Source organism: Pterocles gutturalis, unplaced genomic scaffold (assembly GCF_000699245.1).
Source record: "Pterocles gutturalis isolate BGI_N339 unplaced genomic scaffold, ASM69924v1 scaffold6175, whole genome shotgun sequence".
NCBI classification, from domain to species: Eukaryota; Metazoa; Chordata; class Aves; order Pterocliformes; family Pteroclidae; genus Pterocles; species Pterocles gutturalis.
Window position 1 is genome coordinate 17,422 of NW_010145673.1, and position 26,826 is coordinate 44,247.

Sequence of the window (26,826 nt, forward strand, 5' to 3'; positions counted from 1 at the left end):
AAACATTATTAGAAAGCAGGCCTTTTCCTTAGTCTCCCCTTTCCACAATAACAGGAGCTACAAAACCTGACTCTGAATTCATTTTTCTTATAAATCTCTTCGGATGCCTTTGGGCATTTCAATTCTAAAAAATTGGGCTTTAACAGCAAACTTGCACATACATTTTTTTTCTATTCCTTTCCAGTAACTTTTCCCTTGACTGCCTTCTTCAAAATTCATGCCGATAATTCTTTGTAGACAGACATGCAGCACCCTCCTCTGGAGAACGTCTGAATTTCTGTTCTGCTGTTAGCTTCTATTAGCTCTGGTATTCACCCAAAATAATAATCTCATGGCTACTTGCAAGACAAAAGAGCATTACTAGAACTAAAGCTGCACAAGAACTTTCCTAGAAATAGTAATAATAAAAAAAATCCAACAAAAAATATATGTTGCATGTCAAAAAAACACCCCAAAAATACAAATTTAACATCACTTATCCAATAAAGATACCAGCAAAACACTTATTGTTTGCACACTAAACAGACAGTGTCCTGGTAAAATACTTACTTTGAAAGAAACTGCACCATAGCCCAAACGCCACCATACATCAGCCCTTTAATGAGCCAAGAATCAATGTCTAGGTCTGCTATAAACCCAACCAGCCAAATTACTAGGAAAGGAGTTCCCAGCATCACCTTCTGACGGAATTCCTATACAGAAAAAAATATCAGTAAGTAATTCTATTTTTAGGAACATGTAGTATTATAATAATATTCTATAATAAATAGGACAGTCACAAAAACTTCAATAAATTTTCAGGAAGCTTGATATAGCGGGAGGAATCTTTTTTTTTTTTGTCATTTCCTATATTTACATATCTCCAACATATGGGCAAGAAAAGAGTCTTCTTGAAATTTTATAGAAAATCAATAATTTTACTTATTTTAGAAAAACTGTCTTTTAGAGACCTTACTTTTAATCCAGAGTAAAGGCAACAGAAGCTCTTCAAGAATCTGTCAAGACATATAAACTACTACACAGCACACAGTAATCTCAGTGAACTATAAAGACAGGACCTTTTTTGTCTTATGTTACATGGGTACAACTCCTGACTAAGGCACTAAACTCTTTCCAGCAATTGTAAAAGCACAGCTGCAATGCACATGTACACATAATGCAATGCACATATCACCTAAAGTCAACAGATTATTATATTACCACAGGCTGTAGTCAGTGCTTTAATCGTCAAGATGCCAAGTATCTTTAAATCAAAAAGTTATTGATATTAACTCTACATACAAAGTTCTCAAACTACAGGCAGGTAGACAGTTCTTCATGTTAGAGCAACATGTTACACTTTACACCCCCATTTCTTGTCTCCTCCTATCTGCAGTATTAAATAATAACCTAAGAAAAAGGCCTCCACATTAGAGATTCACATGTTACATTATACTCCCAAGATTGACTGCTTCTTTCATTCAACACAAAACACTACATAATGAGAGATGAAATCAGAGTTCAGGATATCTAAAGTGCTTCTTTCCTTAGATACTCAAGAATCAGCTTTGTGAAAGTCTTGGCAATCCCCAACAATATCAGACCACTTGGTACTTTCCTAACATGTAGTCAGCACAAAAACTGAAAGCAACTGTGTGGAGGCTTAGGGTTTTCTTTCCTCTTGCCTTGAATAAACCTTTTTTTTTTTCTTTTGCAATTACTTTTTTCATAACAAAAAGATGTTTCCTAAAACTGAAATGTAGCAAACCACAGTACTGAACTGCTTTCTTTAAACAAACACATATGCCCCCAAACCAGCAGCAGCAGTAATACTGATTTACATAAGTGTTATACTACTTCTTACCTTATCAGCTTTTAATTTTCTCAGGAAGGATGGACTGTCATATCCCTTTGCCTGTCTTGCTTCCTGTAGGTGATTGATCATCCAAACATTTTTCCTCTGTTTTGCTAGATCAAGTGGTGATTCTCCCTGCCAGGAATATAAAAGTGGGAAACATAAAATTTAAAAATAAAATGCATTCAGAGCACTTTTGAAACAGAAGACTGTCAGGAAAAAATAATGCATTTTAAATCAGTTTAAGCTACATTCTGGCATATTTTTTGCTCTCCAGCTTACTTGACACCAAACATCATTCATTCTTTTTGGTCTTTTTCACTCTCATAACTATACATGGGTGCACAAGTAGAATATTAAATGTGTGATCCTGACAATATGTATGTCCTGACATAGTAATAATTGTTACCTTTGGCATAACACATCTATGTTTCACTGTTCTACACACAGTCTACTAGTCTCTAAATGAAAGACTATGCTTCGCCCTCAGCTATTGACAGGCAGCAGAAATCAAGCAAAGAATAAGAACTCGTGACGCACTGGATCATGGAAACTCTCCCAGTCTAAAGCCTGACTTCTCAGTTAATTCTCTGCCTTTTTGGCAGAGTGAAGTTACTAATACCATGGAATGTTCCTATAAGGAATTTTTACCACAAGATTAATGTTGTGATATTCATCTCAGTTACTGAAGTCCTAGAAAGAAAATGGGAAAGAATAAATTCATTGCTCACGTCCAACTTACTCCAAAACTCTGAGATTTATGCTCAGCTTGTGCTTCACATACTTTGGGTGCTAAACCAGCAATGGTCCATGCTTTCTCTTTCCTTACTTTCAGAGAGGACTGACAGACAAAGCAAGAGAGACACATAGCGAGATACAGGGGCCAAAAGTGCCTACCAAACTGATTTGGTTTCACTGCTTTTTAAACATTTAGGAAGAGAGCTAAAAGAAAGTTATTGATTGGGTCTAAAATTATAGAGGAGGCAAGAGACAACCAATTGCAGGTACCTCCAGCTTCAGTTTTGCATTTGACTCCTCCTCTCTTCTACTGGAGTTAACTCCCCTCCTAAACAAACCATTCATGGAGGCTTGAAAAATGGCTGAATCCTCCATCGCTCGGCCCCCTCCTAAAAAAAAAGTGAGACAGGTACCAGAAACTGAAATTACCCAGGAAGGGCAATAATTACTATAGACAGAAGAGATTTCAAAGATTAAAAGGTAGAGTTAGCTACCTATATCCCATAGAAAGACAATGGGAATTGAGTACTTAACTGTCATTTTTGCCTTTGAAATCTTGCTCCAAATCTCTAAAAGGTGAGTAAATAGTGCAGACTACAGATTATGAGGTGAAGCTTTTTGCTGCTTAATAGGACCTTGCTCCTTCTGTGTGAGGAGTTTAACTAGCAAAATCAGTTAAAAAAGAATAACATTCTGACTTAACTTAGCTTCAAAGTTATTCAGCCAGATGTTTAACAAACAGATTAAGTTAATTCCATCCTCAACAGAAATGCCTGAAATCAAACTATGGTGCCTGCTTCAGCACAAAATTTAATAGCACTTGGAACTGCTAATAGCTGGAAAACTCCAGAGATGCTGTTGTTTTATATCACCTTATATATCCAGACTGTAAAGATTACCTGCGGACAAGCAATCGTCTCTGGGAGTTGATCTCCCAAGTAAATCCTGAAGTTGTCTTGGGGTCCAGCTGAGCATCCCTTCCACTAGAGGGCCATGAGACACCTAGGAACTGCCTAGATAAAAAGATTGAGGGAGCTTTAACGAAGTCTTTGACTATGCTTCTTATCATCTGGCCGTTTTAATATTTTCCTTATATTCACAGAGGTGGTGAATGGCTGACTTGCTTAGAAAGAAAAAAAACCAAATCACAGAAATACCCCAGGGAACTTAATCTAGTTACACACTTAGTTTGCAAGCAAGCAATAAGGTCTCAATAGTATATATTTAAAGTATTTAGAACGAAAGAATAATCTGAAGAGTCATTACCATAGGGAACTGTATATGTAGACTTCCACAGACAAGCCTACAGATACACTGCATAATCAAGAAACTATATCTAAAGTCCATTCAATGATTCATTAAGAGAGTAAAAAAAAAATAAAAATATATATATATATATAGATATATATCTTCCTTAAACCATAAAAGCTCTTTTAGGTCTCTATCACCAGTAAAAAAGGAACCTCTTTTTATATTTAAATAAAATTTACAGGTTTCCCCCAACCTCTAGTGATAAACTGACTCCCTGTGAAATCCTGTCCTCATCTGTCCAATCTGTCTACCGGTGTGGCAAGATAATTTCCTTAAGAAAAAATCAATCAAACAAAAAAACCACTCTGACTACTGAAAAGCAGCTTCCAACTCCAACTGTAATCCCGTTCTCAAAAAGGAAAAAGAAAGTATCTTACTGGCTAAAGAAAAGTATTACTTCTTATACAGCTAATATAAAGAGGATAAATAACACAAGCAGGACAAACCTACTGCTTGTATCAAGCTTTACTCTAGAATAAGAGTGTTACTGTTCAATGTATTGTTCAAACTGTCATGCAAAGTAAACAAAACACCTTAGTGAGACAACTGGTTCAATTTGTTCCAAACCTAGGCGGCCAGCAGCATCTGCCTAACACAGACTCACTAGAGCTGATAACAGTAAGGCCAAAGCTTGAACCTAATATTCAGCCACTTCATGATTTGAAAACAATTAACACCTTTCAGCCAATGTATTTCTTTAACCTTAATGTCTTACCACCACTCTTGGTCAATTCCATGGGCTATCAGAAGTCTGGAAGTGAGCCCTTCATGATTCTTTTTATTTCTGGGGAAACATGAGCCAGAGACTTAACAACCATTTTTTGGCTCAAAGAAAACTTTTTTGGTGAACAGTCAAAGGAGACGTACAAAACTGAGTTTCTATATACCTACAAGAATTAACCAAATTTGTATGTTTTCTGTATGTTTGCTCTCATTCAAATCAGCATCTGTTATAAAGCCACTGGCAGGATGGCAAAACTACCACTGCAGAATTATTTTGATCCTCTGAAGATCCCAGAATCCTGGGAAGGCATGCAAGAAACCTAGACTCCACTGCAGAAGGCAGGCAGTTGGTTAATGAAACCAGGCACATGTCTTCTGGCATGACTGGAAAGATATCATGATCCAGCAGGTTTAAAAACCTATTCTTCTACCAACTGCTGCTGTCTGTCAATAAAGGAGAGACCAAGAACTGCTTCAGGCTAGCAGACACTTTTTCATTTGGCCAAACATATGAATTTTTATTATGGATTTTGTAAGAGTCCAGAAATGTAGGTGAGGTGATGACTTTAAAACTCTAATCACACCAATTAGTCTGCCAAGGGAAGCAAGGTATGACACACAGATATTTTTTTTTTTCCCCCACAAAAATACCTTAATTTTCACCATTAGGTGGCACAGAAAAAAGCTGTTCAAAAGTTTAGAAGAAGTGAGACTAGAAGCATAATCCATCCACACGACTGACCTTACAAACCAGAAATAATTATTATATGTTAACATCAGTACATGCAAGAGGCTAGTTGATTTGTTTTAAACATGTAAAAAAACATGTGATTTTTCTAAAGAGTCTTCATTCCTGATCATCAGTATTTCTGATATTCTAAAGTGGATGTAGGACCTAGACAGCTACTAGCAAAACGTGACTGCACCCTTAAAAAGACTGTTCCATACTGGTGAAGAAAAAGGATGTGTATCTATATTTTTTAGCATATTTCTATCACTCGTGGCCAAGCGAAATAGGCCCTGGCCATCTTAATCAGCAGGGAAAATGGCGAAAGGTCAAATAAATTTAATTAAGCATTTCATATTTTATAAATGTAGATTTACAGCTGTATTTTCCAGTATAACACTCATTAAGTGCAAAATACAAGTATTTGAAGAGAAATTCAGCAGAGAATTCTTCTAAAAGTTAATTCTTCTCTGATATCACAGAAGAAAGAGCTTGGGTGGTGAAATGCTTCTAATTTGATATGCAGAACAGTCTGGAGGCAATGGACAAAACCACATTCAATAGGTGCACCTTTCACTGCTGGAGAAGCTCTTATACACTCCAAGTCTATGGCATAAATTCTAACAGCTGCTTGGTTGACCTAACATATGCTAGGGATGGGCTCTTTTAGTGCTGAATCTAGCTTCATCATTAGGAGGTTCTGGTAGAGCAATCAGGCAATTTAAAATTCTGAAGCCAAAAGAGCCCATTTTCTTATTTTACTCCTACTGGTATTTTTAGGCCTCCTCTAGGAGCTATACCAGAGCATTCGTCATCTCTCTGGAAGAGGACAAAGAAGTCTCACATCTCACTCCAACAAACAGTCAGTCACCCCAGAACTTCACTAGAAGACATTCAGTCAGATTTCCAATTCTGCTTTCAAACGCATTGGTCTTCACGCATGCAGTCTAATTGCACACCCCACTTCCATATATCTGCACATAACCATTGGTAAATTATTTACATGAATACATTTGAAGGTGCAGATTTAGTGGTTATGCATCACTGTTAGGAAAAACCAATTCCCAAACTAAACATTAGTGGCATGGCTTTTGCTCCATCTTCATGATCCCACCATACCCACAATAATAATCTATTATTCAGATTTATCATAGGCTTTGTTATTTCTGCCTCAAACCACTTACAATAAAAACAGACCAAGTGTTTACCTTTATATTTTGAGCATCGACATTAGCTCCGGCTTCTAACAGAAGACTAATAACTGTAGTATTTCCTGCTAGCACAGCCCAGTGCAATGCTGTGTTTTTGTGATACTTGTCTCCAAGATTAACAGAAACATTAAACGTAAGTAGCAATCGGGTTGGATCCACGCTAGGAAAGAAAATTCTTGTTAGATCTACAGAAGATGAACTCAAATACATACCAACACTGTTCAGAAGTTCAATTTCTATAAAGAATATTGATCAGGTACAGTATGTAATAGCAAAGTGACATTTTTTTCTGATGATTATGAATGGCTCAAATTCCCTTCCCACCAAAGAGCAATCACAATTCTGTTGACTTTTAAAGGAGCTCGGTAAGACAGTTTGTTCTCAGATGTCATGAAACATATTTGGTACACAATTCTGTTTTCACATTTACCAAAACCTAACAGTATTAACAGATCTGTAAAAGCATGCACATGAATATATACTTGGCAGATAACAACCAAAGTTCAAAACATGTTATATTTGCACTTCACATTCCAAAAGATGAAAATAAAATAGGATGATAATGTTGGTAATGGTAGGTATTTGTAAAAGCTAACCTATGTTTCTCTCAACAACCGATGGAGATAGGCCCCTCAGAGCAGAAATATAATTCCAACAAATTCGCTCTTTGGAGAAGTGTTATTTTACACAACTTTTTTCAATCATCTCCACAGGAAGATTTGCTTTGTGAATTAAAAAGTTCATATTAGTGAGCATTTCTGCACAATATCCTCTCTCTTGAATAGGTTATTGGTTATTGTTTTTTTCCAGACCATATAATGTCATGCTCAGCAATAAAAGCTGGGGAAAGAAAGAGGAAGGGGGGATGTTTGGAGTTATGGTCTCTGCCTTCCCAAGTAACTGTTACAGGTGATGAAGCCCTGCTGTCCTGGAGATGGCTAAATATCTGCCTGCCAATGAGAAGCAGTGAACGAATTCCTTATTTTGCTTTGCTTGGGTGCGCAGCTCTTGCTTTATGTATTAAACTGTCTTTATCTCAACCCGCGAGGTTTCTCACTTTTGCCCTTCTGATTCTCCTCCCTCAACCCTGCCGGGCGGGACTAAGCAAGTGGCTGTGTGGGGCTGAGCTGCGAGCTGCCTACTGGGGTTAACTCATAACAATCATAAATGAAGAAAGATGAAGTGGCAATTGTGTAAAGAACATTGACTAGTTAAACAAAAAAAACTTTCAAAAAAATCAAAACCAGTCATTACTATGTTACTTAGTTAACATCAAGAGAAAGTCAAAACTCCAGTGAGATATTACCTATGTGTTCTGTAAGCTGCCCACATTAAAGGTGTCATTCCATTTTGATCCATCATATCTACATCCTAAAAAAAGAAAAGAAAAAAAAAAAGTTGTTGAGGTAAGTAAGCATGCTCAAGACCCAGTAGATACAAGGTTTGCAATGACAAGCAGTATTTTAAGACTAACCAACCGAATTGGAGAAAAACTGGCAAGCTTCTAGTACATAAGAAAATAGTATTTATAGAAATGAAAACAGACTTTAACATCACCATTGCAAAAATACACCATTACAGTCTATTTGGAAACTAAGGAACAGTCATGCTGTATAAGACTAGTCATTTCTATCTTACCATTAATCTTCAACATAAAAGAAATTTATAGATGGTGTACTACTGCACTTAAACGCAGGAGAAAACTAAAATAATGCACCAATAATTAATAAAATACTTGATAAACAAACATAAATACCATAGTATGAATCCTGCATCCTACTGTATATGCTAGATGCATCTATTTTTCCACTTGCAAAGCAATTTTCTTTAGTTCCTTCAGTTTAAAAATATTCATATATTTGAGAATCAAGTTAATGGATGTCAGAAATTTTTTAAGTTTAAACAAAAGCCATTAATAAAAACAACCTACCCAGAAATAAAACTGATCTATAACCACGGGCTGACTAAACTGATGGCTAAAAATTAAAAAAAAATTATTATTACATTTAACAGAACATAGCCACAGAATGACAAAATAGCACCATCCAGACATTTCTCTTAGACCCATCAGATAGGATCTAATACCTACAGCACTTTTTCTTGTTATAGATCCGTGCCTCACTAACATGGAAGTTGGTGATTCCTAAACACAATGAGGCAATTTAGACTCTCAAGTGCATTTGGGTAAGTTCTACAGACCACCACTAACAAAATTACTCTAGGCTACATTAATGCAACACCTGAACAGTCTTCCTTAGAAGCAACACAGCTATGTCAACACTTCCTATGCCACGCCCCTCAGTCCTTACTAGGAAAATTAGGTTGAAAGTGCTTCATTAAAGTCTTTTGCTACAGAAACTACTAACAGAAACACAAGAAAGTGGATGATGTTGCTTTCTATCGCCCCCAGAACCTTCTCTGCTCCAGTAGTCTGCCAAATGCCCAGCACCATGGGACGCCTACTCATGGTGCTAGCCTGATCCAGGCAGAAGTTTTCCAGAAAATCCCATTTAGTTCTTCCAAATAATTGCTTTTAAAATCTACCCTGCAGATAACTTTACATTTCTGAGTTTTTACTCTGTTGCTTAATTAAAAAAAAAAAAAAAACAGAAATTGCACAAACAGTTGATGGAGAGGAAAGAGAACCATTACTTTATTGTATTGTTTGTTCAGAAGAGTTATATGCATTGAGACTGGCATCCAAGTCTGTTTGCCCACGGTTCTTGTGTAGAATAGAACCTTTTGAGCCCATATGACCGTGCAACCATTGGCACTGCCTTTAACCTCCTGTTACTGAGATTGTGAAGGAAATTAGAACTGCAGCCTAACCTCAATTTCATTCATCCTTGAGAAGCATGACTTAGATTCACAGGTCACACTGCGTGAACAACATATTCTGAAGATCGTACAAATTACTGTAAAATGAACAATCACTCTTTCATATTTAGATTTCATATAGAAAAGCAATTCTTTGTGACAGCTAGGACTCGATTGCCTGGACGTAAATAAAATTATTCCTTCAGTGATTCCACCTGACAAATCAAAACTACATTTTGCACACTAAGTGACACTCAGCTAAAAGAAAAACAACAAAAAAAAGCCGTGAACTCCAGACTATTCCCTGCACACAAACTACCTAGGCAGGCTACAGCTATTACTCCTATTAAGCTACAACATGGGCTGAGGCAGATCCCTTTTCAAAAGAACATTAACAAGAGGCAAAGCAGCTAAGGTTGACTTGCATACTGTTGTACAGACATAACAAAGGCGATTAAGTTTTGGATAGCAGATGCATGCTCTAACAAACTTCCCATCAAAAATTCTTTATTATTTTGCCAGATCATTACCATAACCAAACAACAAGTGGGACATTTCAGAAAGGAAGCTCTGTTGCATCTTTTTACCAAAGGGCTGAGGCAAAAAAGTAGGTATACATCAAGTGATTGTTCTCTGTTCTGGTGTGTACCAACAGGCATTTTAACATTAATTTCTTGTTTAACTCTCAGTGACCGGTCAACCTGCTAATGCTCATGGAGGGGTGTACCTATGCTGTTAGGACACAGTACAAGCACTACAAAAACCAGATTTCAACAGTAAGTGATGCAATGATCAGCACACACTGCTACTGCTGCCCTCTGTATGTATTTAAAGCATGAACTTCATGGACCATAACCGGCAAATTCTTTACTTGTTTCTGAAATAGAACAACTCTGGTTCTGAAAGAGAACAACTTTGAATATGTGAAGATAACAAGACTTAATCCTACCACACTAATACAAGACTCCACAAAGCTTCTGGAGAGGCAAAATATAGGGGAGAGCAAGCTTCCTGCATGGAAAGGAGCTGTAGCAACTATTCTACTTAACGTTCCTTTCTGAAAGCAATACAGCTGATGAGGTAGGATTCTGAATAGCAGCTAGAGATCAGAGTCGCATTTATGCTTACCAGGACATTCAACAAGCAATGGTCAAACCAGTACTGTGATACAATACAGCCCTTTCAAAAGCACAAAAAGCATCAAGAGATTCCACTTAGAAGTGCATCAAATTGCACAGAAAGGAACCAGGAATTTGATCTTCTTTAGAACAATTACTGGTTATTTCACAAAACACAGACCTTCACAGAAAGACTCATCATGCCCTTGCTCAGAATCTTATTGTCCATAAGGAAAAGACCTTTTTCACATGGACTGTTGACCAAGGAAAGGATAACAGTCTTCTAAAGAGATGACATATTTAAAAGCATATAGTAAAGGAGATTTATCAGGCGGGGAGATGTAAGGCTGAAAACATTTCCTAATTTAGGAAAGATGTGTGCTAGTTATTCACTAGAAGCAGAGATATCGTAGGATTCTTATGGAATGAACTGAGTGCACGCAGATATGTGGCTCATCAAGCAAGGTAACACACAGAACTGAACCTACCTTGTTCTTTCAAACAACATAGACTTTGTTCTCAATACTCTAGTCCATCAAACACAGAGTCAGTTTTGACAATCATGAGGAAGAAACACAACTGGACTTATAATTCTGTAAGTAATAAGCTGTAGGTTGGGTTAAGGAAATAAACACTTGGTTCAGTGTCTTACACTGGCCTAAGGCCGGTGGAGAGATCGATTCTCAGTGCCAACAGAGATACAGTGCTTAGAAGCACTGCTCATAGACTGCAGCACCAAAGTAACCAAGGCTGCTGGTACCAACTGCCATCTTCCAACCTAGATGCCAACTACTCTTAGGCCATAGCTCAGAAGAAGGCCCTATGTAGCTTGAGACAGTACTTAACACATAAAATTGCAACTCTAAGAATAAAAAAAAAAAAAGCTTGATGAATAAGTGATACTTAACTATGAGTATAAAATAGCTAAACTATAATTTTAGCTCCAGAATATTTTTTACAACATGATTTTACCCTACTAGCAACTTTATAGTCACTCATTATCTGTGATCGAGGTAAGTTATCTCACACACGCCACAGGATGAGAACACATTATTCAACCAGCTAACATACCATATCCATATCTTAACTTATTCCAAGATGGCATGTTCGCATATGCTAGGCCCTGATATGCCTGTATTTTAAGTAGCGTAAGGCCCGTGTCAAGCAGTCCAGTAGTATGAGCATTTCAGTTTTCCTTTCTTGCATTTTTTAAAAATAATGATCTTGCCTAAACTAGAACTGTGCTACAGATTTTGTTACTTCCTATGTGATTATATCGTGTACATGCTCCAGGCTTGATTTTGATCCAGGCAACCTACTGACACAAACAACATGAGCAAATTATCATACAGCAGGTATTAGCCTCTCAAAATTCAGTAAGAGACATGAGTAAATAAAAAGCAACAGCTATCAGCCACTGTTGCCTCTTGGCTAAGCAGTACTTGCTGGCATGAAAGTGGGTTCACTTCTGTGGTAGTTAACCTTGGCTGGATGCCAGGTGCCCACCAGGCCCCTCTATCACTCCCCTGTCAGCAAAATAAAGGCAGAGAATAAGATGAAAAACTCGTGGGTCAAGATAAAAGCAGTTTAATTAAAGCAAAGGCCCAGGCCATGCACAGAAACAAAGGCAAACAAAGATGTTATTCTCTACTTCCCCTCAGTAAGCAATGTCCAGCCACTTCCCGGGAAAGCAGAGCTTCAGTGTGTGCAGCGGCTGCTCCTGGAGACAAACCCAGTCACCAATGCCCCCCTCCTCCTCCTGCCCTGGGCTGTTATGGCTGAGCTGAGGTCACATGGTCTGGAACAGCCAATCCGGGTCAGCTGTCCCGGCCCTGCCCCCTCCCAAGCTGTGTTATCAGCACCCTGCTGGCTGCCAGGGTGACACCCAGCGCTGTGAGGACGCTGTGGGGATGCTGACTCCAGCTCAGCCAGACCCAACACAACTTCCAAACAAGGCCAGAGGGCATCTGACCAATAGTTCTTCCCCTACACTATACTACAGAAGCTAGAGGACTGGACTTGAGCCTCTGCTTTGAAATTTTACCCTTGCCTTCTGCAGCCCAGGAAGAAAGTGAAGTAGAAAAACTGAACTTGGATTCCAGCTCTGTCTCAAAAAGGGACAAGAAACAACTAGGAGCAACTTCTTAATCCACCTATCAGTTCTCTACACAGTTATGAAAGCTGGCTCTCCTCTGATCATGCAGGTCCACAAAGGCACCAGGATCAGAACTATGCCTACGCTGACCTTTATTCTGACATATATTTAGTTGCCATTTACCACACAGGTACTACAATTAGGTTCAGAACAAGGGCAAGCCTACTCTTTGGATACAAGAGATCCTCATCTCTGTAAAGACAAAAAGCAAAAAAAAAAAATTGCAAGTAGTATACAGGGTAAGCCCACATAAGCAAAAGCAGTTCAAGCTTACAAACCCAAATCGTGGCATCATACAGAAGGTAAAAAAAGAGAGATTAATGACCTCAGATGTACTTATTAAAGGAGAATAAAAAGTAGAATTATGTATCTCCCATAGCTTCTACAGAAACCATGTAGTTTCTGTAGTTGTATGTAGTATAGCTAGAGAATTATGAGCTTAGAGATTGCTGTTATAATGCTATTAATATTACTATATTTTAAATAAACAAATCAATACATAATTTTAAAATTGAACTTTTTGAAGTGCTTACAAAATGTACTGTTAAAATTAATTGAAACTTGCAGCATGGAAAGGATACCAAAATCATATTGATAACATTTCGGAGATTTAATAGGAATCATCCTTTTAAAAGCTTTTGATAAGGAGAGCTGCTTCCAAGATAATAGGTTTTAAATTTTAAAGCAAATTTTGTGCATTTATGTATGTACACATGTAAAGACAGCTTCTTTTGGAATTAAGTATTATATGCTCAGATGAATAGGATGAGTCTGTATGTAAACACGAAGACAAACAAACATTTTCAGAGAGATTTCATAATTACAGCAGAACATTTTAAAGGTCATTTATACTTCATTAATACTATGCTTTAAACAAATTCGCACTTTCATAACATCTGCAAGATTTTCCTGGTAACATAAAACCCACATACAATTACACATAATTTGTGAACAAAATACAAAACTTGTTCCTGATGAAAAAGCATTTCTCTCTAATCATTATCTCTTACAAAATAGTGATTATATACGATCAGCCTCTTCTTGTGCCTAGCTTAATCTCTATCACACACTAAATACAGTTTTACCAAACAGTTCTCAGATACCAACTGAATACTGCATGGAGCAATGTTTTTTTTTTGTTGTTTTTTTTTTAGTATGTATAGGCGCAAATAAACTTCTGCAGCAAATTTAGTATTTGTTTCACATAGACCAAACCCACTGATTTCATAGTCATATTCTACCTGACTCACTGGATCACATCTTGCTTACTATTTGAAAGAATAAGCAGAGATTATTGGTTTTGGGTTGTTTTGTTTTGATTTTTTTAGTTATACAGGCATGCAATTAGTAACAGCAATAAATAAAAGTTGTGGACTGGGGTGTAAAAAAAGACATGACTTATGACAACTCCTTGTTATTAGATTCTTTACCCATGTATAACCTGATGATTTGGTAAAGAATTCTAAAATATTTGCTATCATTGTCACTGTTAACGTCTAAAGATTAAATTCGTTAGACATGAAGAACAGTAAAAGAATAACTGCTAGAATTTTCATATACTACACCAGACAGGTATGAGTTAAAGCCAAAGTACTCAGAGTACTGTTAGAGGAAATTAAGTTAGCAGGTAGCACATCAATACTGTAAGCTACAATAAAAGACATTGAATTATTTTTACATTTAGTCAGGCAAATAGTCTGCATTTCTTGAATGATAGGTATAGGTTCCAATTGTTTTCCTATGCTAATTCTGAGCAGGATCTATTTAAATACGATATTACTTAAAATTTACCTGTCCCTTTGCTATCAGGTAAGCAACAATCGAAGTATGTCCAAACTGGGCAGCCAAATGAATACAGCTACATCCTTCTCCATCAATTAGCGACGGATCTGCCCCATATTTCATCAGCTGTACAACCATGGATAAGTGACCCTGTCTAAATGTAACAAAACACAAAAAACAAACAACTGAATAACTATTTACAGAAAAACTACTAAAATTTGAATATTTGAATACAACAAATACATTTAGCAGTTAATTATACTACCAGAGCTTCCACACTTTGATTCATACTTTGAAAACACCAATCATCACAATCTGATTCTGCAATTAAGTAAACAACCTTATCACACGAGTAAATTCTATGCAGCCAATGCACGCATCACATGCAATTGGTTTAAGCACGCTATATAGCAAAAAGCCTGTCAACAAAAAAACCCACATTATTAGTTTAGAAATCTAGTCTACTGTGACTTCTTCCAATCCACATATGAAACCTGCTATTTAAGAGATATCAAACTGGCTACATACTGTCTCTTTCTGTGGGGCATATGGTTTATCTTTCTACTGTTAAAAAGAGCAGTGAAATAAGAAAAGGAAAAAAAAAGGAAAACTGAAGGCCTACACTTCCTCCACACTACACTAAAAGCTTAAGCACCCTTTTGGCATAATGAGCATAGGCATATCCTTCTTGTAGACATGATGCCTAACTGTCAATACACATTTTCTGACATGACCAAAAAGACCTTTTCAATCTGTCAGAAGCAGCTTTGGACAACGCTTCACAGAACAGATCACAGCTATGAACACCAGGAAATGTAATCAAGCTTTTGTGCTATTAACACAGAACTTAGAGTGTGATCTGTAACCAAAAGAAATATATGGGCTAAAAATCTTTAACGGAGGCTAACAAGAAAGTCCTCATCTTCAGAAAACAAATTATTTTATTTTGATACATCAAATGTTCTAAAAGCTAATTTTATAAGTCTCCCTTTGCAGTCTACAGTTGAAAATATTCATACGGACAGTGTTCCTTTCCTGCCTGTTTCTAGGCGGTTGTCTGAAGAAGCAGCAACTACTCAAAGGCTGTCTTCAATTTTCCCAGCCATTCATCATTCTCAGACCATGTGCTACACCATAAATCTGATTTTAAGTACATCTTAAAAAAATATCCACACACGTAATAGTACACTGCAATGTCACACAAAATCACCCCAAGCCCCATCTGTACAAGTGTCACTGAACTTCAGAAGACTAACAAAAATAAGATCTCCAAAGTAAGAGTAAACCAAGGTGACTATAGACTCTCATCTTACTTTATCCCTTTTCCTGTCATAGCAGTCATCCTCCTCTACATCAGAAAGAGACAAGACAAAAACTGAACTACACGTTGAAAGCTCCTGTAGCTCAAACACACCACATTCACAGTGTGCCCAGTTATGAATGACTGAATTAATTCTTGCACAAAGCACTCCCGTAAAATACAGCAATTTCACAAATCAACTGTAGCAGATTTCAAGTTAAGTAAAAATACAGGAAAAGAAAATGCCAGAAGACTTTTCTCCACCTTGTTGCCCAGTGAAGAGGGGTAGAATTTAAATCTCCTCCAAGCTGATCAACGATAGCACCTTTTGATATATAGTATCTGTAATAACAGAAACAGTAAACATTATTGCTTATATTGGTTAAATAACAAGGATACAGTAAGCATGTTTCATGTTACGCAAAACAGGCAGTTACAGACCAGAACCTTTCCCTGCCTTCATATAAACTTCCTTTTTAGAGGTCATGTATATACATTCAATTTTTTGCCTTTTTGATGTGGGTTCGGAGAGTAGGGATGCTTCCACCTGTGTTTTAAACATGCTGCTATTACCTAGTTCTAAGGTAAAACACAATAATTGCTATTAGTACAAACTGTGCTACCACAGAAGTATTTAATAAAATAGATTCTTCTAAAATATTTAAGGTTGCTGCATTAAAAAGAATTATGAATTAATGGTAAAAGAATATGCTGCTAGAAGACTAGCACATTTAGAGAACATTGGCTAAATGGCTGAATTATATATAATTCAGCTTGCAGCATGTTTCATCACTGGAATGGCCCCGCTGAAGTCGTTGTTTGCTTAAGTTATGCATTTAGCCAAGTACTAAGATTTTTACATACTTCTAAATTGCTATTAATCAAAGGACAAAAACATCTGAGTATTTAAAAAATACTTCTAAATGATGGGCTAGAAATCTTTTTTCCCTCAAGAATATTTATAAAAAGACAAGCTACCTTTAAGAACAAAACAAGTTACCCCTATTTAACTGCGGTAATTCATTTTCATAGTCATTTGTACTGTTTCTGTGAATTCTTTTCCTTGCTGCTTTATATGGGACACTAATCTGGCAATATTAATTTTTCCTTTGGGAAAGAAAGCGCATACCTTACAAAGAAACTAATGTTTCTAAAAATCAGGCCTTCCCAGAAAGCTTCTAGTTTTTCATTCACTACTCTATAAGCCAATGTAAAAAAAAAGCTATTACTAACAGACCTTTGAAAAGTACTATCTAGCTATAGATTCCTAAGTGCTTGCACATTTCAAGTACCTGTGCCTGCAGACTTTTCACTTTCAAAATACCTGTCAGTATATATGAACACTGCTCTCCCGTACACACAAACTGTCCTTCACATTCTCAGCACTGAGTTTCTGGCACCTCAATTTCCTCTAAGTGTTTCAAGACATGGCAAGAAGAAGGGTAACAAACAGAACAATTTGAAAAACATTAAGTAACTATCTTATTTTTCTTTAGTCCTTATTGATTCAGAGAGTGAAACTTCAAAACCAGCCCAAAAGTTACCTTTAGGAACAGACTGAAAAATGCACTAGCTATACATGTCCACACTAAAAACATCTAAAGGAAGAGTCCTTTTATACAATACAAGTACTTCAGCAGACTTGCCAAAGTCAAAGTCTGATTTGTACGACAAACAAGATCCATTCAGGACAGTGTGCTCCTCTGGTCTCCAACACCAAAGGAATAAAACTGCAACATCTCTCTGCTGAAGTTAAGTTTTTGGATTTCTCAATGAGAACAACCAAAGATTTTGTGAAAGTCTTAGTCCCATGCAGGTGAAAAGACAAGGTGTATACAAGGTAAAGGGACAACATAATTTTGTTGTGAAGTATCAGCTACCAAAGAACAAATTTGAAAAAGACACTGAGAAGCTATTTAGTCCCCTTTGGAGTTCCCCAGGAAATCTTGTCTAGAAAAAAAGAAAGCACAGGGAAATTCACAGTCAAAGCTTGGATCCATCTTGCTGATGTGACAGCCACTCATAGGGAGGTGAACATTAAACAGATTGTCTTAATTCAAACACTGGTCCCTGCAGAAATACAGAATATGTTCAGATTTTACTGAGCAGCAGCACTGCTTACTGGTTAGTACGTTTTATTTAGAAGGAAGAACTTGCAGTTTGACAACTGGGAAAAGACAAGATGGCAATCTCCTGCCAGATGGCACACTGAAATAACATTTTATGTTTCTTTAATGGCATTCTTAGACTAAGTTGAGATTTATCACTGCCTTTCAGTTTCAGTACACATAAACAGTGGGATTTTTCTGCAGAACCAGGCTGAGAACTTAATCTCCTTGTCTACTCAGATCTTGCAGAAGCAATTTTGTGCTTGGTGAGAATGTCCCTGGAGAAAGGAGGAACTGGGCGATTCTGCTCTCAGCGAGTCACCTAAGCTTCCAGGCCACAAGATGTCAGGTGTGCAAGTCCTATTTAAGCAATCTACTTACATTCAAAGCAAGCAGATCTGACAAGAGGTCACCATAAGAAGAAAATACTTCCACTGATCTCTACATTAGGATCACTGAGTCTTTTCCAGGCATTTGAAAACTGCCCCAGCTTGCATTCAGTGTTTGTAGAATCAAAGTGCAAAAGGAGAAAAAGTAGAAGAGAAATCTCTGTCTGGAGAAGCTTTGACACAGGGGAAGGGGAAATGCAGTCAGTAGGTAACTGTTGAGATAAAAGGTCAATTTTTGCATTTTTACAAAACTGAGTTGAAGACAGACCAACAGATCAGTGTCATGATGAAAAGAGAATTGCATTGTGGATGTCTGACATCCCCAATCCTACAGAAATATATGAAAAGTTTTTGTAGTTTTCCTTACAAAATATCAATGGGCTTCACCAGTATCTATGCTGAGTTCAAGTCTCACAATAGACAAGATGAGGAGATACTAAAAACAAGAGAAGTCTCATCTAGTCTGCACTCTCCACAGATGAGCTGCTAGGCTACTTCACTTGGAAAACCTTATATAGTCAATACCCAGTAAGCAAGACTGGGTAGACCACTTACATTTAGACTCTATCTCTGTGATACCAAGCACACTAGCCAACATATTTAATGTAATTATCCATTGCACATATTGGGCACAAATAGTGGAGACATGGGTAAAGATGTGATAGGATCAAACAAAAAGAAAAACACATAATAATTTCATTCTAAGGAAATAGAATAATGCAGTGTGTCCCAAAAGAGAGAATGAGAGAGCACATGATATGCTAGGTGATATATACTAAAATAAATCAAGACCCCCTAAAGACAGAGGAACTCGGAGCCTATGAACCACATCAAGAGGAATCAATTTTAGATGCAGTTAAACACATTAGTAGTCACATGCACTTTAGTAAACAGCAGGAAGAAAAGGCAATGCAGTATGTCACAGTGGTACAAAGGCATCAAGAAGCGACAAGAGCTTTGACACACTGTTGAGGAAAAAAGAAGAATCAGATGCATTAGATTTAAGAACATTCAACTGTAAGTGCTCATACTAAAATAACTTAAAAGTGATATGGCTGGTACAATTAAAGTTGAATTAAAATTATCAGAAAAAGTTTCCAGCACTCAAATGTAGGTGGAGAGATCTCCCTAACATATAATAAAGACCTACTGGGAAATTCAGATAGAGATTTAAGCACAGACTTCCATCTATCTGAATCTGACACTGTTACTTTAAACCACCTCTATGTCCAATATAATTGTTATAGCAGGAAATTGTTAGCAACATGCTCGGAAGGGAAAAAAAGGTAAAATACAACACAAAATACTCACATGTTAAGGTACTTCTTTCACAAATTCAGCTTCAAAAGAGGACTAATGGGAAATTTAAAATTTGGTCTGATTTTACCTGTGAAGGACAGAAGGTCCCAAAACTAATTTTTTTGGGGAGGTTTTTTTGGTTGGTTTGGGTTTTAGGGTTGTTTTTTTTAAAGAAAAAGCTGTAGAATACATAAAATGCTAGTGAACTAAAGCATTAAGTCATAATCAAGTATCACACAGGTAGATTCCCTGCACTGCAAAGCTAATACAGAAACTATACATAATTTAATACAGAGACATTATCCACAAAATAGCCCTATTTTTTCAAATGCCTCATGTCATACCGATGTTTTTAAATTATGACAGTTGTCTCAATGCCATTCAGTTTTCAGACCTTATGAAGACATATCAAATGAGATGGAATATTTGTAATACAAATATGTCTTCCAACAGTTCAAATAAGATGAACAATTAATTGCACATAATGCATTATGCATTCACGATGGATAAAAAATTGAGCTCAAAATATAACTGCTTTTAGATGCTGTACTTTTCTTCAAGAAAAACAGTTACCTAAAAAATTTTACACATTTCAGTTATCTCACAGCAAGTTGTAAGATGCTAGCAATAAAGACCCAGGACAACCCAGAACGAAAATGGAATGAAAAGGAAGAAAACAACAGTGTCTTAAATGTACTCTCACAAAAAAGGTTATTTAGGTAAAGCAGGGTGCTGCATCACTTTTGCAAGAGGGTGTCTTTAAGCATGCCAGAAAGCACACTGGTTGCCTATCTTATAATGAAGGGAAGATATCAAATGCAGAATTATGGTTTACATGATAAGCCTATAACCACCATAAAGACAAAAACCTGCTGTGCTATCTATTGTGTACAACAAAAACATTTCTTTCAGAAACACTAAATTATTTCACAGAACTGTTTAGTTTGGAAGGGACCTTTAGAGATCATCTAGTCTAACCATCCCTGACCAAAGCATCTAGATCGTGTTGTCTAGGACCATGTCCAGCTGGGTTTTGAACGTCTCCAAGGATGGAGGGTTCACAGCCTCTCTGGGCAACCTGTGCCAGTCCTCAGTTATTCGCACAGTAAAATATCTGTTTCCCGATGTTCAGATGAAATTTCATGTGTGTTTTAATTTGTGCCCTTTGCCTCTTATCTTGCACCTGAGCAACACTAAGAAAAGTCTGGCTCTGCCTCCTTTACTACCCCCACCAGGTACTTATATACATTAATAAGATTCCAGGTATTGTATTACCAGGTATCCCAGGCACTTATATATACATGGACAAGATAAACCTTCTCTTCTCTAGGCTAAGAAGTCCACACTCCTGCAGCCTCTCCTCATGTCAGACGTTTCAGTCCCTTAATCATGTTTGCATCCCTGAACTGGACTCACCCCAGTAAGTCTATATCTTTCTTGCAAAGGGGAACCCACAACTTCACACAGATGTTCACAGAATCATAGAACGGTTTGACTTGAAAGGGATCTTAAAGATCATCTAGCTCCAACCCCCCTTCCTGTCCATCAGGATCCCAAGATCCTTCTCATCAGATCAAAATCTTTATCTATTTACCTGTGTTAATCTATTTAACCTTCTTTTAAGAGAACTGCATCAGGACACAGAACTGTTTTGAAAAGTGGATTGATTTAAGATGTGCAGTTTATGTCAAATATTCTAGAAACCTGCTGATTCAATAACATTTTGTGTATTCAGACTGAATTGCACGTACTTAATTCATCGTGTTGTTACTGGTAGAGAAAAAATATCTAAGTTCTATACACACACATGATTCGTAAAACAGCAAGTACTAAGAATTATCCCTTCACAATTTAAGCTCTCCATGTTCTGAAAGATAATAAAAGCTTTTAAAACATAGTCTCAAATATTATGCTCCAGACTTTACAAACTTAAAACCAAAAAAATACCCCAAATCCCATAGCTCCCACTATTAAAGATTGCTGTTATTTGAAAGGAGAGGTGTTGCAATGTTACCCATCTGTGTTTTCAAAATGCAAAGAAGTTATTTAAGTTAGAACTTCTGGAAATGCTGAATGAAGTAAAAATTGCCCCTTGCATTATATTAATCTTGCTTATTGAAAAACATTCACTACCATCTAGCATCAAATTACCCCTCCTCAAAAAAAGAAATCTGGTATTTCAACAAGTATACCATAGTATAAAGAAACTGCATGTACAGCTGAACAGCTGTTCCACAGGTTTATCTCATCTGAGAAGTGTCTGAGCTTGACTTCTGGACGTTTAATAGGGTTTATTTCTGTTAACTGTGTCATCAAAACATTGCTGACAAAATGCAAATTGGGTCTTTTGACTACTCCCCCTACCCCAAATTTCAAGACCAAAAATTGAGTTTTTAAAAGAAATAAGATTACTTAACACCTTAAAAAAAATCAACATCTTTAAGGACATGATTGGTTTATGTTTAACTTAAAGTTTAATACTTACTTCACCAGATCTATCCTGTTGTTGATTGCAGCCCAGTGGAGAAGAGTTACATTTTCTTTGTCTGGTTGCCGTACATCATAACCTGCTTCCACCAACTCTCTACATCGTTCGTATATGCCGTACCTTGAAGAAGAAAATAAGATTTTTCCACAGATTTCTGGATAAAAATGCATTATGCAAACACCATATTATGGTCCCAATACAAAAGCTTCAAAATAAGAGAAATGAGGCAAAAACTTTTACTTTCTGTTTCTATACAATGACAGATTTCTTGCAACAAGAAGTTTCCACTGGCAAAAGTTATCACCAATTCAAGATTTTACAGAAAACTTGTCTCCACAGGAAACTAGACAGTAGAGCCAGGCAAAATATAGATAAGTATTAAACCAAGTATAAAAAAAACTCTTCCCAGGAACATTTGTTTCTTCCACCTCTGTTCTCCTTCCTTTCCATCTCCTGAAGACCAAAAGAGATGGCCAACTGATTTGACAGCATCTTCCTAAAATTCTGATGAAAAGATCATCGGATCAATTACAAACACTAACAGCTCAAACACTTCCCATTTTTCTTCTCAGATAGGAAAGAAACAGCGATTTGTCTGATATAAGTCAGTATCACCAATTTTTTTTTATACCACTTCAAAATTCTATACATTAAAATTCTGCATCCATTTTGAAAGTTGAAATAATTCAGGAAGCATAAATATCAGTTAGATATCTAATGTAGGAGCAATTCCAACATTAAATGTTCGTCTTGATGCTTACATTGTTTTACACCTATTTTTAGTGGCAACAAAAGAAATGCAGAAAGGCAAGTAAAGATTACATTTCAATGTCTGTACAATCCACAGGGACTTCTCAAGTCTCAAGGAGCAGACTGACGTGTGGACAAATCTTGAAATCAAGAACAATTCCCTGTGACATCCAACTTCTGCTAGAGCAGAATGTTAACAGCCTCTCAAAGTTGGCATTTATGAAAGTTTTCCTTATGCTGCTTCTATGTTCTACTTGCTTAACTGATGCCAGGACCTTTTTTTCCATGGTAGTTATCATTTTTACTTTTTCTTGCATGTATTTGAATGGATCCTCAATCTGGACAGCACTCCCACAGTGAAGTCTCAATTGACTCAAATCAACAAACCTCAGGAATACTTTCCAAGCCTGTCACAGGCTTCAAGCACACAAACTAGTTGGACACTATCAAAAAAGAAGTGCTAGACATAACAGTGTACTTGTATCGTGTTGTTTTCAATCTCTTAGGAAAGCTGAACTAGAAATTATGAAAAATGATGGAATTTGCTGTCATATCTATAATCTTCCAAAGATTACAAAAGATCAAAACAAAGACTACTCTGTGCAGTACATACCAATTGCCGACACGCCTGTAAAATTTGGTCCCTTGGAGCGAGTAAAAAAGCAGCAGTTATGAACAATTCTGGGGACCAAGCTCTGTTTTTAATCAGTTGGGGCAATGACTGGAAAGAAGAGGTTTGGTTTACGAAGAATTAAAAATATGCAACCAGCTAGACAAGATACACAGACACACTTAACTACCAGGAAAACTGATAAAGTTTTAAGTCTTGCCAATCTTGAGGCGCACTATCTCCCAAGTCCCAGTCTAGATCAGCAGTATTGCCTGGCCAGTGCCTGTTCAAATGGCTTAACATGTACCATTCCTGACTCTCCCACCCCCAGCTGAAAGGGCCACTGAAACAGGTTAGGAGGCACACCAGCCAAGAACAAGGAATGAGGACAGTAGAAGAGATAGAAAAAAGAAGGACTTCTGAAAGCAAGACAGCAACTTCTGATCTTACTGCAGTACAATATCACACTAGTACATTACAACATCTGGAGGTAACCTAGAAAGTGATTCATACAGAATTGCAAAACAACCCTTTGTTGACAAACTGTTCTACCACAGTCAGCTGTTATGACAACCCTTCCTACTGTAGACAAGCCTGCTGCCTTTCTTTAAACAACTGATACCATAATGTAAGAAATTACTGACCTGCAGCCCTGCTATTAGGTTTAAAAATCGTACTGCCTAAGGCTGAGTTTAACTGGCTTGCATCCTGCTTCAATGTAGAACTATACAACAAGCACCGATTATATTAATAAAATATTCTAAGTTATTGGAAGGATACAAAGAACAAAAGAACACAATAATGCTAACTTCTGTAAAGTGTAAGAGGCGATCGTGTAAACCTTTTATACAATAGATTAGGATTTTCCTTACATGCACTGGTTTTGGCTGGGATAGAGTTAATTTTGTCCATAGTAGCTCCTATGAGGCAATGTTATGGATTTGTGAGCAAAACAGCATTGGTAACACACCAATATTTTAGCTCTTGCTGAGCAGTGCTTACATAGCATCAAGGCCTTTTCTGTTTCTCACGCTGCCCCACCAGGTAGAAGGTTGGGGTGGGCAAGAAGCTGAGAGGGGACACAGCTGGAATAGCTGACCTCAACTGACCAAAGGGATATTCCATTTCACATGACACTGTGCTCAGCAATAAAAACTGGGGAAAGGAGAAGATAGAGGGATATTTGGAGTTACAGTGTTTGTCTTCCCAAGTAACTGGTACGCATGACGGAGACCAGCTTTCCTGAAGATAGCTCAACACCTGCCTGCTGATGGGAAGCAGTGAATTAATTCCTTGTTTTACTTTGCTTGCACACACAGCTTTTGTTTTCTTTATTAAACTGTCTGTATCTCAACCCACCAGTTCTCAGTGCGGGGAAAGTAACGGAAGATTGGAAAGGAAGACTGTAAAAGTAAATAAATAAATAAACCACCAAATAACAATGGGATGTACTAACTGTTGTTTAGTCTTGTGTGCTTGACAAGTAGAACCTCTGTGTTTAGATAACATAGGCCTGTGATAGACCCAGAGGCACCCTATGTAACATGCTTGAGATTCCTGCCCTGCTGTGGTAAAGATCAAAGCACAGTGGAAAATTCACCTGTGTGAATCCTTAATACACAGGTAAAAACAGCAGGTTTGGCGACCCTCTAGCAAGGACCGAGCTTCACAGCGCCTGCAATTCCACTTGTGTGCCTCTTCCCAGGTCCTGCTTCCAGGATCCCCTGGTTCACAAGGTAACAAAAATACATTTACTCTTTGCATTTCTCCATGGCTTTGTGGTTGTTCCTGTGTCCTGCTTGTGCTGGCTCACACACACTCAGTTTCACACTTCTGATTCATTTCCTCATCCCACTGGAGGGGGAAGAGAATGAGCAGCTGTGTGGCGCTCAGCTGCCTACCAGGGTTAAACTACAGTATCACTATCGGTCAGCTATGGTAAACCATACCAATGGTTTAGATGAGTGTCCTGCCACATTAACTACACAACACAAAATGAACCTCCTTGAAAGTAACCTCTGATACCTAATCTAGTTTTTGTTAGACCATGCTACCCACAATAGGTATAAACAAGCAGCACTGTCACACTCAAAAAAGTGCAGTAGAGGGGTGTTTGTTCTTTGGTGTTTTGATGGGGATTTTGTCGGGTTTTTTTATTTTATTTAAAGCAAATCTCTAGTCTTACAGAAGACATGATGCTGCTTTCTGAAGAACTTTGCTCAACAGACATGAAAATGAAGGACTGCTGTGGCAAGCATGTGAATTGTCAGTGCAGCCTGTAGAGGCAGAATGCTGTCAAAAATGCCGCTGCAGAAGCCCTGACAAGATGCTCTGATTATGCTCCAGTGTTGTTTATAAATACCATTCTCTAGAACTCATCCATACGCTGCTGTGAGGCCCTGGGCAAAGACTATTGCAAGGCTTCAGGTACAACAAGGAGTAGCAGGAACGGATTCTTTCTCTGGACTTAGCATCACAGGCTTCTCCTCCCTGGAAGGTAAACTACAAGTCACAGGTACTTCCTACTGCTTGCTCACCAAAAAAAAAAAGTTCTACAATATATCAGAAGGGTCTTCCCCGAAAAACAAAATACTTTCCAAAAGTTAGACTGAGGGATACAGCAATTCTTTTATTTAAGTCACCATCAGTTTGTCTGTTCCTAGCAATTTATTTTGGTATCTTGAACTCAATCATAACTGATTACAAAAGATGCAACACACAAGGTATAATTTAATAACTCTTCAATTTATTAAATTGTCACAAGAGGACTTAAAAGATCTAGGCAGACAAAATCTGCCTCACAAAAAAGGTTAGGAATTTACAGCAATTTGCTCCTCTTCCTGGAAGCAGCAGGCTCTCTACAATTAAATAAAACACTGAATCTGATGCAGTCATGGTTTCTTCAGTTCTGTCTTAGAAATGCAGCATTCTTCTCTCACATACTACCTACAGTCTTCTTCCATCAATTTGCTGCAGCTGACTTCACCTTGCCTTCTCTGAAGGTTCATGATGCACTGTTAGATTACAAAATGAGAAAGTAACCTCTTTCAGACACTCAGCATAACGTTGTTATAAAGGGCTCTGTGCCCTTCACAAAAGAAGAATGGGAGAAAAGATTCAAATCCTCACAAGAGACTGATGTATTAACCTAAGAAGTTTTCAGCATCTGGGTGAATTCCAGAGGATGATGTGATAAACATCAGTATGGAGTATAATTAAAGCATACTATTGAGCTTGTCTTGTTCTGAAAGAAATAGGACTAGTTCTTCCAGGGCAAAAATACCATTGTGCAAGCTAATTTCACTATCACAGTCTCTAAGCCATTTCAGTAACTAACCTGTAATATTTTATTTGTCATCACAGATTAAAAATATTCTGAATTCAATACCTTCAAAAAGAGTATCCTGGAAGCCTTTTGCATTTTAAATATAGAATCCATTTTTTAATCTTTCGTCTGCAATCACAC

General features: G+C 37.3%; 1 protein-coding gene across 1 annotated transcript in view; it reads right to left on the bottom strand.

Annotated features, from left to right (window-relative positions):
• LOC104457817 (palmitoyltransferase ZDHHC17) overlaps positions 1-26,826 on the bottom strand; it is a gene marked incomplete at both ends in the record, with an annotated part of 46,849 nt that overhangs the window by 15,169 nt on the left and 4,854 nt on the right. Inside the window, 7 exons of the mRNA XM_010085448.1 lie at positions 550-692; positions 1,844-1,969; positions 6,542-6,704; positions 7,851-7,915; positions 14,426-14,570; positions 15,981-16,058; positions 21,998-22,120. Coding sequence (XP_010083750.1) covers positions 550-692; positions 1,844-1,969; positions 6,542-6,704; positions 7,851-7,915; positions 14,426-14,570; positions 15,981-16,058; positions 21,998-22,120 — 843 coding nt within the window. The remainder of the gene's footprint in view (positions 1-549; positions 693-1,843; positions 1,970-6,541; positions 6,705-7,850; positions 7,916-14,425; positions 14,571-15,980; positions 16,059-21,997; positions 22,121-26,826) is intronic.